At 39.5% G+C, this 15,183-nt stretch overlaps 1 protein-coding gene across 1 annotated transcript in view; it reads right to left on the reverse strand.

The window, feature by feature from the left end:
* Positions 1 to 285: 285 nt before the first annotated feature.
* The window catches only part of DNAH5 (dynein axonemal heavy chain 5), a 258,228-nt gene continuing 243,330 nt past the window's right edge, over positions 286 to 15,183 (reverse strand). The window contains exons 75-79 of the mRNA XM_028492810.2: positions 14,554 to 14,769; positions 12,666 to 12,878; positions 9,479 to 9,631; positions 8,779 to 9,010; positions 286 to 547 (exon numbers count right to left, since the gene is read on the reverse strand). Coding sequence (XP_028348611.1) covers positions 396 to 547; positions 8,779 to 9,010; positions 9,479 to 9,631; positions 12,666 to 12,878; positions 14,554 to 14,769 — 966 coding nt within the window. The 3' untranslated portion in view covers positions 286 to 395. The remainder of the gene's footprint in view (positions 548 to 8,778; positions 9,011 to 9,478; positions 9,632 to 12,665; positions 12,879 to 14,553; positions 14,770 to 15,183) is intronic.

The raw sequence follows: 15,183 nt of genomic DNA on the forward strand, positions 1-15,183 counted from the left end.
ACAAACTTGTCATGATACCTTAGAGAATTGGGCTGTCACTAGAACCACCACATTAATAGAAGAATAATGCCTTCAAGGGAAATACCATCTGTTTAGCCTAGTCAGTCCTTGGAGTTGAAGGAAGAAGAAAATGTATTATTGTGGATTTGAGGGCCGCACTTCATTAGAAAGTTGTAAATTTTACGTTTAAATCACCAAATAACTTTCCAGAAAAACACAGTCATTGGTCATGAACGATGAAACAGGCTAAATGTAATCAAGCATCCAACTAGAGTAGGGAACACTGATACAGCTCTCACTGCACCATCAACCTGATTTACACACTGTCCACACAGAAGAAAAAGGTTATGATACTTTAGATCCTGCATTTATTGGGTGAGAGACATGCCCCGTGTTTACTTGACATCACAGAGAAGGGCGACCCCACGGAGCACCCAGTGTTCGGGGGCCTGGGCCGTCCTGAGGTCCACGGCAGCGATGTAGTTCAGATCTGTTCGGACTGGCTTCTTGTAGATGGGACAGGAGTACAACCGAGGGTCTCTTACAGCTACAAAAAAATTCATCAAAAAAACCTCGGTGAATTTCTAATTTAAGCAGCCCCAAGCCCAAACAGAGTGCAGAGCCAAATCTGTGCACGCTGAAGGTCATTCCAAAGAGAGGTGGGTTTAGTAGAATGAGGGAAGTTCTTCCTGAGGTCAGATAATCCCTAGATGTGAAGCAGACCATGACCACGAACCTCCCACTGCTTCCTCCCTCTCCTTTCCACCTGTCAATTCAACACCCCTCCTCCACCCTGTCCCCTGTACTTCCCCACCAAATCTTGTGCCCACACACCCTCTCTATATTTCCCTTGTGACTTGCCTTTGTCTTTTAATCAGACATCCAGCACCAATGCTCACTATTATTATCGCAAAATCCCCTCTTCAACCCTCTGTGCCATAGTCCAAACCACATTTGAAATCACAGGACAGAGAATGTTCCCCACCCTTACCAGGTGTTGTGAGTTCTCCATGTGCGTAGAGACATAAAAATGGCAAGGAAGCAGGGAACCATGCCACCGTTCAGGTCTCTAAGATTCAATCTACCTTTTTGGAGTACGTGAACAGATGGAGTCTCCAAAATCACATATGCGATGAAAGACAACCTGTGTGTCCCTTCTTCAAAGGTCTTCTCTTATGCATTCTGTCCAGCCCTGGCATCCCCACATTAAGGACAGATGCAGGTCTTGCGGGGCCTCAAACTTACACAGTTTGGGGGAGGGGCTTCTTGCGGGGCCTCAAACTTACACAGTTTGGGAGAGGGGCTTCTTTTAAGAAAAAAAAAGTGCAATTTGCAAATATAAAATGAAGCTTTGGAAGGAGCCTCTGCACTGAGCAGCCTTAGAGTTGAAGCTTCACCAGCTTCTTGTTAAATCCACTCTGCCTATAGTAGTTTATGTGCACATCTTGTAACACCCATCTCGGGAAGCAGTACATTATTTCCTCTTCTCTCCCAGACTACAAATTATTTCAGGACAAAAGTTGTGTCTGCACTCATCCGTGTACTTCTCTGGAAGGCCAATATTATAAATGACCCTCACATAATTATTGAGATGAAAACCTACTTAACTAAGAGGATAACTTTGCTTTGGTGAATTAGTGTAACGAACATGTAACTTTCCAAATGCAATATTAATATATTAATGATACTGAATTTATTTCCCCAAACTAACTTACTCAATACTTTAGCTTTTCCTAACACATCAAAAAAGTAAGGCACTATCAGAAATTAAAGTCTCATTTTTTGACCCAAAAAAACCTTCAACCTGTTGTGCCATGTGTTTTTATACCTCCACTAAATTTAATTTTATTGGAAGAAGTTAAACATTTGACTATGATAATAGTATACAAAAGTTTCAATATAAAATAATCTAAAGCTGTGATTCTTAACCAGGTGTGATTTTTACCAGGGGACATTTGCCAATATCTAGAGACATTTTTAGTTATCACAACTGGGAAGGTGCTACTGGCAACAAGGAGGTCGAGGCCAGGAATGCCGCTAACATCCTATAATGCACAAGACAGCCCCTCACAGCAAGAGTTATCTGGACCAAAAATGTCAATAATGCAAAGGTTGAGAAATGCTGTTCTAAAACAAAGTCATGACATATATACACTAATATGTATAAAATAGGTAACTAATAAGAACCTGCTGTATAATAAATTAATTAATTTAATTAAATTTTTAAAAAATAAAGAAAAAAGTATTTAAATATTAAAAAAAAACAAAGATGGTTCAATGTCAGAAAATCTACCCATGTAATTCACCACATTACACAACTAAGATAGAAGGAGATATGATTACCTCAGTGTAGAAAAAATTGTTTAATAAAGTTCAGTACAATTTATAATTAAAAATTCTGAGCAAACCAGGAATAAAAAGGAACTTCCTAAACTTAGTAAAGGTTATAAAATTAAAATTTATAGTATATAATATACTTAGAGGAATTTTACGTGGATTTTCTTGAGGCTCAGAAACAATTTTCATCAAAAACATTAACAAGAGAAAAGTAAATAAAATTGGTAAGAATTAGAAGCGCAGAGAATCAACTATCATAATTTATAAATGGTATGACATCTCCCTAGAAAAACAAAATCAACAAACTTTTAGAACAATTAAGAATCTTCACCAACTAGTAAGGATCTTGCTGGATTCAAGATCAACCTGGGCTGGCAACTGCCAACTAAAAGTTTTAATAAAAAATAGGATACAGTTTTTAATTTTGATAAAACCATAAAGTATCAGGGAATTAACCAAGAGATCTGTATAGAAAATACTTTAAAACTTTAATAAAAGATACAATAAGGATGATCTGAAAAAATTTAAAAATAAATAAAACAAAGTCGCAGATATTTTACAGTTCTTTAAAATTATGTATTTGCTTAATCCCATGAAATTAATTATTAGAAACCATCTAAATTAATGTAACACCTAATTTTAAGTCTAGTTGCTATTTTTTAATTACCATGAGAATGTCATTAGTGATAATAATTAGGCAAACATACAAAAAATCTGCTTAAATAAATGAATGACAGTGAATTTGAGGAGTGCAGTTAATGCTAACTACACTGATATATTTAAACCCTTTAATCCTAAGATCCTAACATTTGAATCAAGTGATAATTATAATAATTGCACCTTGGGAAGTATTCCATTACTTGGGTTTTAATCCCAAAAGAAAAATAGAATTGGAAAAAATAGCATTCTTTTCAAGAAGCAGTAAAAAAAAGCGATTCTCTGAAATATTTATTTTTAATTGCTTCAGAAGGGAAGGAGCCCACACCAAGTCACAGCATGCAGCAACCTTCTGCAGCAGGATTAGAAACCAGTGAAAATATAATTTCATGGTAAAAGGGCTGACAGATGCTAAACAAGCACATAAAGAGATGATTTGAAACCATTACCTCTGGTTAGACAAATAACTTTGAAGACAAAAATAAACATGCTAAGTAGGTAGAACAAATTAGCTAAATATGTTTAAAGCCTTGGGGCTCCAGAAGGAGGGGCAGAGAGAAGAGGGTATCTGAATGGGCGAGCTATGTGCTTTAGTATGCTAAAAGTTTTAATAAAACGCCTTGAGGAAATTTCATTTTCTAACTCTAACTTCCCTCTCTAGCCTACATTTTTCATCCAAATGTAAGCATATCATTACATCATATATTCCTTCTAATATCCAAAATAACCAAGTTACATGGAGATTCCTTATGTCATTCCTTTATTTAGTCCCTCTTTTGCTAATAACATTTAGGTTATTAAACAGTGCACTCTTCCATGTGTTATCTCTTTTAATCCTTCAACAAGCATGAGAGTTATCCTATTAATAATAATAAATTTTTTATTGTTATCTATTGATGCTAATTATGTGCTGGACATTGTCAGCTTAATTCTCTCAACAACCCAATGAGATGGGTACCATGATTAAATCCAGTTTACAGATGAGAAAACTGGAAGAACATAAGGAGGAGAGTTACTTATCCAAGGTTGCAGAGCTGTAGCTGATGAGTCAAACCTGGCCAGAATGGATCCAGAGCCTAAGCTCTTAATCTCAGCAATAGTGTGACGTACCATGCGTATGTGTCTCCATATCTTTGCAGAAATATGTAAATGTGGACCAGAGATGACTAGATACCTGACTTCAACTTGTGGCATAGCTGAGACTCCTCCAAAGCGACATGACTAACTGCTAAGGTGATAAAGCCATGAAAGCACCCCAAATATCCAGGCTCCTGGCTCACTGCCTTTTACCTGAGGACATGTGTCCCCCTATGGGGCAGGGAGGTGACGACCTTAACCTTCAGCATGGGGAGAGGAGGCCACAGGGGCTGACAGCTCTCATCTGCATAGGGCAGAGGCCTTTACTGTGTCTACTTCACCAGGTACCTGAGAATTTTAATACATGACTTCAAAATGCAAGGAAACTGTCCTCATTTCCAATTTAGCCTTTATTTTCAAGCTTCATCCCTAAATGCAGAGTCTTGAGTAGAACACTACCACAAGAATTCCCAGAGATTGGCATTCATCCCACAACAGACAAATGTGATTCTGATAGCAGCTTTGGTAGCCAGGAATCATAGGCAAATTACCTAATATCTCTAAACCTTCATTTCCCCATCTGCAAAATCATCATGATACATCTTACAGAGTTGTTGTAAAGACTAAATAAGTTAATATATGTGAATGCCTGGCATAGTATAATGCTTGCAATGCAGTAGATGCCCAAGATGTGTTAGATTTCTCCCCTCTCTCCCTGTACACACACACACACACACACACACACACACACACTTACCTTTTCATTAAAACAAATTCCCCAGTCTCAGGTTCCCCAGGACTTTAACAGAGTTCAGGTTTACAAACTGAAAGTGGATTAAATGCTGTGGGGCTCAGGAGTTAGGAGGTCTCCAGCTCCGGGTCGCTGCACGGGGCTATTCCCACCCCCGGCCCACGACTGCACAGTGTTGGATCAGGGTGGGTCCTAGGGCATTCTTAGAAACCCTGTTCCTCTAGCAGGAAATAGTCTCATTAGCTGCAGGGACCCTGAGATTCTTCACATCTTACTTAGTGACCAGAGATACATGTAAGTCTTGCTTTGTTCCCCCAAAATTCTAACCACTGCTTTCCCATCACATGGGCTCCAGCACCGAAGTTATTTGAAGCATCACTCTCTCTCTATAGGAGACATATTTCCTATAGCTGCCTCTTTTCAACTTCCTTTGAGAACAGAGGCTCTAGAGTGGGCACGGGTGGCTTTACTCTCTTGGAGTATTTAGTACTATTTGGGTGACCCTCCCGTGACAAGAAATATAAATAAAATAAACATTTGGGGATATAGCTCAATATATCAATATATCAGTTTTGATATATTGATAAACTCAATTTTTTAGCTTTGAAATAAATATCTAGACTTCCTTTTAAAAACACATAAACCAGTCCTATATGTAAAATTCAATGGTGAATTATTTAAACTGAAATTGCCCTTCCTATTAACATAAAAAACAATCCATTACAAGAATTTTAAAACACTACACTTTTGGAGCGTCCTCTAGCCATTAATGATGTTAAACCTCTTCAGCTCAATTAGAGCCCTATTTAGTCATCAAAATTGAATGAAAATTAGATTTACAGTATGAAAAGGGCAATGGGATGTTAGTTTTCTATCACAAACAAAACACCTCTTCAACCACAAAGCCATTTGGCAAAAAGTTTCCACCAACTGCTACTGAAGTCAAAAAAAGAATAAAGAATTATAGTTTTCCTTTACTTTTTTCTTAGTACTTTGAAATTGGTCACTTTTTCCTTTGCTTATTTTTATTTCCTCCCTAACCCTACAGCTAACGAGCATCACCGCTGACTAAAGCCCAGCAGCGCGAGTACAGTTCTTCCATACCAACGTATTCTTAAATCATAAAGGATTGCCCTTATTATAAATGTATTGCTTTATTACTACCCTACTGAGATGTTCAAAGTCATGTGGCAATGGATTTTTACAATTTAGTCACAAGAAATAAAGTAACACCTAACTGAATGTGAGAAAGATTTTTCTTTCACTTTATAAGGGAAACATTTTTCCAGCAACGTTGACTAGATGCAACAAAATTTCTAAAATATTACTTTTGACTAAAAGAACATTTGATTCTTATTTCTATAAAATAATCACTGTCCTGGGACTTCACATGACGTGAGGATTAATGAACATGAAGTCACAGGCAGTGTGTTTGCCGAAGCCCAGGCAGACACATGGATAATTTCAGACGCAGCTATAGGGCGTATGAGCGACAGCCTGTACCGAGAGGGGCGCTGGGCACCCTTACGTCTCTCTTCTGATTCTCAGCTCTCTCCACGGGCTCCCCTTCCTTCACACGCCGTCTTTCTGTTCCTCAAACACAGCGCATTCGTTGCTACCTCTTGCCTTTGCCCCACGGATTCGAGTCCCATGTTCAATGTTGCCTCCTCAGCAAGACCTTCCCTGAATCCGTGAGTTCTCTCACTCCCTGACACACCGTGTGTATGTGTTCTTTGCAGAAACAAGAACTATCTGAAATCGGTATGTTCATTTACGCTTGATCCGCGTTATTCCCGGGACTTATGTATCTAAAATCTCACGGAGTCTGAATTACCGATGGCTGCTCGCGGAAACGCAGGGTCAGGTTCCTGCAAGCCTCTGGTCACAGCATTTCCATCACCCCATCAATACGTAACCTTGTTTTATGTGTGTTTCTCTTTAAAGTCACCTTATTAATACACACTGTTGATTCACTCACACTGAGCTCCAGGTCAACAGCACTACGACTGCTGCCTGATCAAAGCACGTCTAACACACACGTTTCCTCCGTAAGGCACGTCACCACCTTCTTGCGCTCAGGAACACTGGACAACACTTCAGCACTACACACTGGGGCCATTTTCAACGATGAAAAGTAGAAAAACGTGAAAAAAAACATAGCACGAAATAGACCATGGAAAGGACACTTGTTTACGGTCTGAGCTGAAACGAGAAGCAGAGCACAGGCTTGTTCAACCTCAACTAGAAACACTCACGTCAGGAGACTCAAATGTTTCACTGCTTTGTACATGTCCATGAAAGACCGTGAAAGTGCCGCAAGCATTGACATCGGGGTCACAAATAAATTTTAGAGTGTAGGCAAAATCATACAGAATCCTTGCGTAACAAGGACTGACTACATTTGCTTCTTTTTTCGGCTACCTTCCCTCTTTGAGACTGAGCTCCTTGCAGATGGGGATTCTGCTCGGCCTCTTCTCATTGTTGCATATCCCCAGCGATAGAGTAGTGTGTGTCAGATGGTCAACGCCAGATAAATATTAAATGGATGACCCGGTGAGCCAAAGCTCTTTCCCTCCGCCAAGAAAAGTCTAACGCTAATGCCCTCTCAGGCTCACCCTTATCCTCCAAAACTCATCTCAAAAGCAGTCTCCACCAACCTCCCAGGCCTAGTTATGTTCTACTTCTAGATTCCCTGACCATCCTGACAGCATCTCTATCGTAACATGTGTCAAATTCTACTTAAATTATTTATTTACTTATCAGGCTCCCTCCCAGTGAGTCCCTTGTGGGTGTGATCTGATTCATAATTATCTTTGTCTCTTGCAGGTAAGCTTGTGGCTGGTATAATTAGTCATGCAGCAAACATCAATATTTGCCAAAAAAATACTCAAAGTTTATACACTCTCTTCCCTTGACATATGTTTACAAATGTGGTACTTATCTAAGGGATTGAGGTACTAAAAGCTCTCTTTTAAAGAGAGATTGTTTTATCCCTTCCTTGTTTAAAGAAAACTCTTTTGTGCTTCTGTTGTAAAATTAGTACTTCCTGGCTACCTCTTGAGTTTATGGCTTATAGTGATCATCTCACTATGTATAAGTATATCAAATCATCATGTTACACACCTGAAATATACGCAATTTTTATTTAAAAAGGAAAATAAATAAATTTTTTTAAAAATAAAAAGAACAGGAAATCTCCTCATATGGTGAACAGTGGTTACTGCTGAGGAGATGTTAGCTGAGTGAAATTCAACAACAAAAACCTCTAGAAAACATCAAGCCAACAATGGGAAATAGTTTAGGTGTTTTTAGACTTGTCAAACAGAGCTTTGATAACTTTGTCAAAGTAACCTTCTTTGACACGTGTGTTTCATAGAAGTGTTATCACATTCACAGGCTGATACGTGAACCCAGCGTTTTACCATTAGCTACTGGATTAAGCTGAATGCCCCTAAATTCAAACTGGATTTCACAACCTGGCTTAAATCTCCAAGCTGGGGGAGACACCACCTCCCGTAGCCCTGTGCAGTCCTGCCTGGAAAGCCTTATTTCCACCACTTACCTCATCATCCAAGCCCCATCTATCCTTCCAAGCCCATCCAGGCCCAACTGCCCCTAAGATCCAGCCACTGACTATTTCATCCCACTGTTATCTCACCCTCCTTTCTCACCACTTATTTACTATTTCAAACACCTGTTTCTTATCTCATTAGCTAATGCTATTTTATCTGCTTTATTAGATAGGCAAGAACTATCTAGAAACATTGCCTCCCAGGAGCGTTCAAGAAAGAGTCCAGCAGTCAGTCAGTACTCATCAAACACAGGTGTGAATGTGAAGCCACTTGATAACATAGTATAATCCTTATCCCATGATAACAAAAATAACGATATCCTGTGTTTATAACATCATCCAACCTGATGATACCAACCATCCCTCAACGCACAAGACAACTTACTGTTGTTTTCGGCATAAATTCTTATGACAGGCATTAACTCGAAGAGCGCTTTCGGTTTGGACTCGGTGAGTTTCATGCTCCTCTTGTCCCAGCCAGCACCTTCAAGATACAAGCCGTAGACGTAGATGCCCTCTGTGGGAGGGGCAGAAATGTCATCCTTCATCCACTTGGTGACTTCGTTGCAGAGCACCATATTGTCCAGAGCCCAACCTTCGTTGGCCCGAGTTATTTCCTACTCAGGGCAAGAGCAAAAGCAAAGGATGAGTGAAATCAGCAACTAGAGGTTTGTCTGAATATAAAGAGCATTGTCGTGATGACAGTGTAGCCCCAAATTATCCAGATTCAAAGCAGGTAGGATAGTATTTGAAGAGTTTTAAAAGATTCTCTTATAAGCAATACCCGTGTCCTAAGCAATACCCATGTCCTAATTTGATTCTCTTATAAGCAATACCCATGTCCTAATTTGTACTTTAAAAGAAATATCAAATCAAATCAAATATAACAATAACAAATATTTTGAAATCGCAGCTAGCAGCCTGAGAACAAGCGGGGTTTATGTTCAGGACAAAGTAACTGCTGGTGTCAAAAAGAGACAATCATTCTCTGTCTTATTCTATTCTTTAAAACTATAATGAAAGAAGAAAGCCCGGTAGAGGACAATTATAATAATAATGCAACAAGTGAAAATCAGAGCTATTACCTGTCGCATTGCAGTCAAAAATCCTTGAGGGTTAAAAAAGCCTGTCATCCAGAAGCAGTGGGGCCGGTCATTGAAAACCCAAGAGGTAAACTGGCAGTTTCTTTCAATAAGCTCAGTAAACCAGAAACCCAACGTACTTGAAACCCAAGATGCCTGAAATGCATGCATTAAACCATGAATTAATACAGGTTTAATTCTGCTGTGTAACTGGCTACGTTCACAGAAGAAAACAGTGGTGAAATAACAATTTCACTCTTAGAATTTAGAAGTCCCTAAGACATAAATTTTCCTTGGGTTATGACATTTAAGTTTTCAGATTATTCTTCCTCCTTAATGATATATGATAGAATCAGCTGGTCATCACATGGATTTCAGATCAATCCAGTTCAGCACACTGTTCAAGACATCTGTTTTCAGTAGAATCTCCTTCCACATACAAATATAGTCATGACCGATTCTGCCATAAAGCAATGAAAACAATTAATTGAATTAAATTTAACAGGTTTCAACTATTTTTCCTTAGGCTACATTTTCAGTAGATACATTATAAAATAAGATTTCTATTTATATAAATGTGCTCATGGTCTTATCAGCACTTTAAAATATATTTTGTGAATGATAAATCATAGAAGCCTTTCTCCACTTATCATTTTTTATGAGGCAAACAACAGTTATTTTCTGAAGTTTTTGTCCCTTAGACTGCACTTTTATTTCCTCCGATGAAGGGGTAGAAATGGAAACACAGGTCCCTTTACCACAAACCAATTAATTGCATTCAATGCCTGTAACGTTCTGCCTGAATTCACGTGTGGAACTCCTGTTACTACAATTGGCATGGAAATGTCATTAACGTTATCAGCAGCCACACTAGAAGGTATCTCCAAATCATATTTTATAACATTTTACTGTAACTGCAATATTTTATGTGTGAATAAATGTAGTGATCAACCTGGATAAACTACTTAAATTTCAAATATCTTAAGAATTGATATGCCTATTTTTCAAGAGACAGTGAGATTCCCAAAGACTGATAATAAGTAGAATAAAAAGCTGTATAAATTGATTTTAATTTAAAAATGAGGTAACTCACTCTATCGCATCGTTATAGATGTGTTAACTGAAAGAGGTGTGTTTATATGGCGTTTGATCTGAGGGCGCAAGGACCCATTAATGAGGGGATGTCTCCAGGCAAGGATCCCTGTTCCAGAGCCTGCAGGTGCTGACCAAGCTGGGTGAGCTGTTTAGTGGAAAACGAGCCTGCAAGGGCCAGTGACCACGGAGGTTCTTCCCCTGTCATTGGCAATGAGAAGAGTCAATTCATATAGAAAACTCTCTGGCCTTGGCAATGAATTTTTTGAAGGTGAGGAGACAAAGGAGTCAGGTCAAAGCTGATTCTGAGTTTCTAGGTGGCGTGACCAGAGGGATAGATGGTGGTTCACCAAATAAGATGGAGAAGACAGTAAAGAACACTCCCCAGTTACCATATACTGCCTTTGGGACCCACTGCCTTGGAATCTGCCAAAGCCCTGGGTGAGATATCAGTGTCTCGGCACTAAGTGAATCTCTTCTGAGAGACTCTCAGCTCTAACCCCATCCTGTCTCACCATCCCACTCACCTGAGTATCCACCAGAAGGTTCCAGTCACCCCAGGACCCAATATCGTGTCTGTAAGTTGCCCTCCCTGGATAACCCCACCCTCCGGCCTCCCAAGTCCTTCCGCTGGACCCTCAGCATCTTCAGAGCCATGATCAGCAAATGCCTCTACAGAGACACTCAGGTACTCATTTTACTTTCCAAGTAAAAAAAAAATTTCTTAAAACCACATCTACCATACAAACTGTTATATGTAGAATGGATAAACAACAGGTCCTACTGTATAGCACAGGGAACTATATTCAATATCCTGTAATAAACCATAATGGAAAAGAATTTTTTTAAAAAACCCACATCTTGGTGCCTATATATAATGGAATATAACTCAGCCATTAAAAAGAATGAAATATGGGCTTCCCTGGTGGTGCAGTGGTTGCGCGTCCGCCTGCCGATGCAGGGGACACGGGTTCGCGCCCCGGTCCGGGAAGATCCCACATGCCGCGGAGCGGCTGGGCCCGTGAGCCATGGCCGCTGAGCCTGCGCGTCCGGAGCCTGTGCTCCGCAACGGGAGAGGCCGCAGCAGCGAGAGGCCCGCGTACCGCAAAAAAAAAAAAAGAATGAAATAATGCCATTTGCAGCAACATGGATGGACTTAGAGATTATCATATGAAGCCAAGTAAGTCAGAAAGAGAGAGACAAATACCATATATCACTTATATTGAATCTAAAATACAACACAAACAAACATACCTATGAAACAGAAACAGATTCACAGATGTAGAGAAAAGACATGCAGCTGCCAAGGGAGAGGGGCTGGGGGGGAAGGACTGGGAGTTTGGGGTTAGCAGATGCAAACTATTATATATAGAATGGATAAACAACAAGGTCCTACTGTAGAGCACAGGGAACTATATTCAACAGATTGTGATAAACCATAATGGAAAAGAATATGAAACAGAATATATATGTATAACTGAGTCACTTTGCTGTGCAGCAGAAATTAACACAACATTGCAAACCAACTATACTTCAATAAAATTTAAAAAACCCACACCTGTCATTTAGCACAATTAACAATACCTAATCAATAAGCATACTGTTAAATTATTATCTTGTTATCTTGAGAGATACATGCATATTTACAGACGAAGCAGGGAAAAATGTGTCTCTTTGGTGTGACTTTTGATATCTGCGTCTGTCTAGGAACATTCCCTTCTATAAGACTAACATCATGAGCTTTGCAATCCATGAGCTTGGGTTTACATTCAATTCTTAGACTTCTAAGGTGTGTGATCTGGGAAAAGATTTAACACCCCCCCAACCTCAAGTTCCTCATCTGTAAAATAAGGGTAATAAATTGCAAGATTTAAATGAAACAGTGCATATAAATTGCCTAGCAGAGAACCTGAGATGTGGGAGATGCTAAATTATTTCCTTCCCTACCACAATCCAAAAACACAGGGCTCTAAGGCGATTAATCCCTAAGCAAAAGAACACTCTTAAGTACATTATTCTTACATGCTTTTCACTTGCCAATTACAGCTATTCACAACAATAAAGTGATTAGGCAGAATAAGAGCTGAGTTAAACGTACTTTTTCCCACCGAGCAGGAATTCTGGCATCAAACATGCAGTTCAGTGCGTCTTGTAGATTTTCACTCATGACGATGGTGCCATCAATGGCAAGTTGTAGCTCGGTCAGGGTGCTTCGGACTAGGGTGAGTATCCTTTGCATTCTGTCTATCTCCTGCCTGAGGAAAATGTTCATCGGCTGAAATGGCCCCATCTTTTGCAGCCTCTCCTTTACCTGCCATGGAGACATCCAGCACGTGAAAAAGTAGACAGCTACTCACATTATGTAACTGGTACCCTAGGGCTTCTGAAAGGGCCCCAAATTTTACAGTTCCATAAACAGTAAGCTTTTTTTTTTTTCACTGCCAGAAAACAAAGAAGAAACATCTGTTAAATGACCAGCTGATTTTTCATCCCATGTGGGAGAAGACAGGCCTCCATAAATTCACAGAAGAACATACAATCCATGTCCACAAACATGTAGCCTTCCAAACAGCAACTGCACTTATTGGGAAATATTCACTACTGCCACTCCAAGACTTGCAAATACACACATGGACACACACAAGCAGGTGTGTACACATACACAACAATTCTTAAGGCTGCCTCAAAAAACTAGACTTCTGTTTTAAAAGCTTTCTGTTTTTTCCATCAAAGCATCTATCCATCCACCCACCCATTCATTTCTGTCTTACAAGTATTTATTCAGAGTCTTTTGTGGATCAGATATCATGCCACGTTGAGTTGCTTTATCCTAAGCAAATTTAGCAAAAGAAAGGTGCCTCTTCTAAACCCCATACTTACCATGTTTATTTATGTAATTATTATTATATTTTTAAGGCATTTTTATTGCTTTATAAATATTTCAACCACTGTTAGACATGAATGACCGCTTTCCTGATACTATAATGAAAGGTGCTTACGAAAGCTGATAGCAGTATTGATTTTCTCCGAGCAAGTGATCAGAGATTCTTCCAAGGGAAATGAGTCCCTTGGTGACAGTTCCCTGAGTTCAGACCGTAGTATTAGCATCCAAAATGGCCTGCTTCATGGAAAATAATAGGATGATCAAGTAACAAAATGCTGCAGACTTCCTTCTGAAAACCAGGTGGAAAGGGCAATATATAAAGAAACATGGTGGTCTTGTGACAAAAATGTCACAAGGTTAGTCCAGGTCATCTCTTAAGACTACATGGATGGGACTTCCCTGGTGGTCCAGTGGTTAAGGCTCAGCGCTTCCACTGCAGAGGGCATGGGTTAAATCCCTGGCTGGGGAGCTAAGATCCCGCATGCTGTGGGGTACAGCCAAAAAAAAAAAAAACCGCATGGAAAGTAAGCCACTTACTTTTGCTTTTCTCAAAGACTTAAACATGTTATCAGGGTAAACCTGTTCACAATATTTGCTAAAATGTCAAAAAAAATTAACTTTCACAATCATCAATTTTGCTTAGAAGTTACTTGCATATTAAAAAGACAAATCAATTTTCCAAACCCATGAGATGAAGAGGCTGCAGAGTTAGCGATATAACCATGGACTCCCTGAAATTAAGAAGGCCTGAATTACACAACATTTTTCTAAATAATCAATGCTTTACTCTAAGAATACATTTTTTTTTTTCCTCTGAACAAATGACAATGTGAAGTGCCTCCAGGGAACCCATCGGTCCACACTTGTAATTTAATTATGAAGATTAACGTTCTCATCAGGTTTCTTTATTATTTCTCTTTTGAGATGATTACATTTATAAATTCAAACACCTCTTTTTCTGGTTCTTCAAGCAGTAAGTTTTTTAAATGATTTTTTTTTAATTTCAGAAAAACTATTTTTTGCCCTCCTCCCTCCGTCCTCACTCCCCCAACCAACCAGACACATCCACAGCTGACGTTTTGTCAGGATGCCATCAACTCACTTCAAATGGACCATAGTCTGGGGGCAGCTTCTCTAGCATGTCATCTGCCAGCCGGGCCACCGCCGCCTCCCGGGTCTCATCTCCTCCACCAGAGCTATCCTTGGGCTGGGTGCCCAGAATGGTGTCCAGCACGTCCTTGGCCTGCTTGCTCTGGTAGGTGATGTCAGCATTGGGGTGCAGCCAGAACACCTCAGGGCTGTCGTAGGTGGGCAAGCTCTGAACAACACAGACCGTAAGCACAGACTGCTGACACAAGTACCAGTTCAATTACACTGTCTTAGCAAATAAACATGTTTTTATTAGGATAAGCATTTACATGATATGCCTTATTCATGGCAGGCTGCAACCTCAACAATTTCTCCAGGAAAGAATCAAAAGTTGTCTCGAAAAACAATTAACATAATAGGCTCATGGTTCTTTAATATCTGCACTTCAAGCAAATTCAATCAAAAAGACACTATCTTGTTTTATAATATATTTGTGAGATGGAAAGGGAACTATGGATTGGTATTTTGTTTTTGGAAGGTCTCGTCTAATTCAAACCAATTGTTTAAATAAATGGTGTATAACTAATTGTTACTAAAAATGACAGTTTTGGCAATTATGGCCCAATAAGACCAGAGGCGGGAA

This window comes from Physeter macrocephalus, chromosome 8 (assembly GCF_002837175.3).
Source record: "Physeter macrocephalus isolate SW-GA chromosome 8, ASM283717v5, whole genome shotgun sequence".
In the NCBI taxonomy this organism is placed as follows: Eukaryota; Metazoa; Chordata; class Mammalia; order Artiodactyla; family Physeteridae; genus Physeter; species Physeter macrocephalus.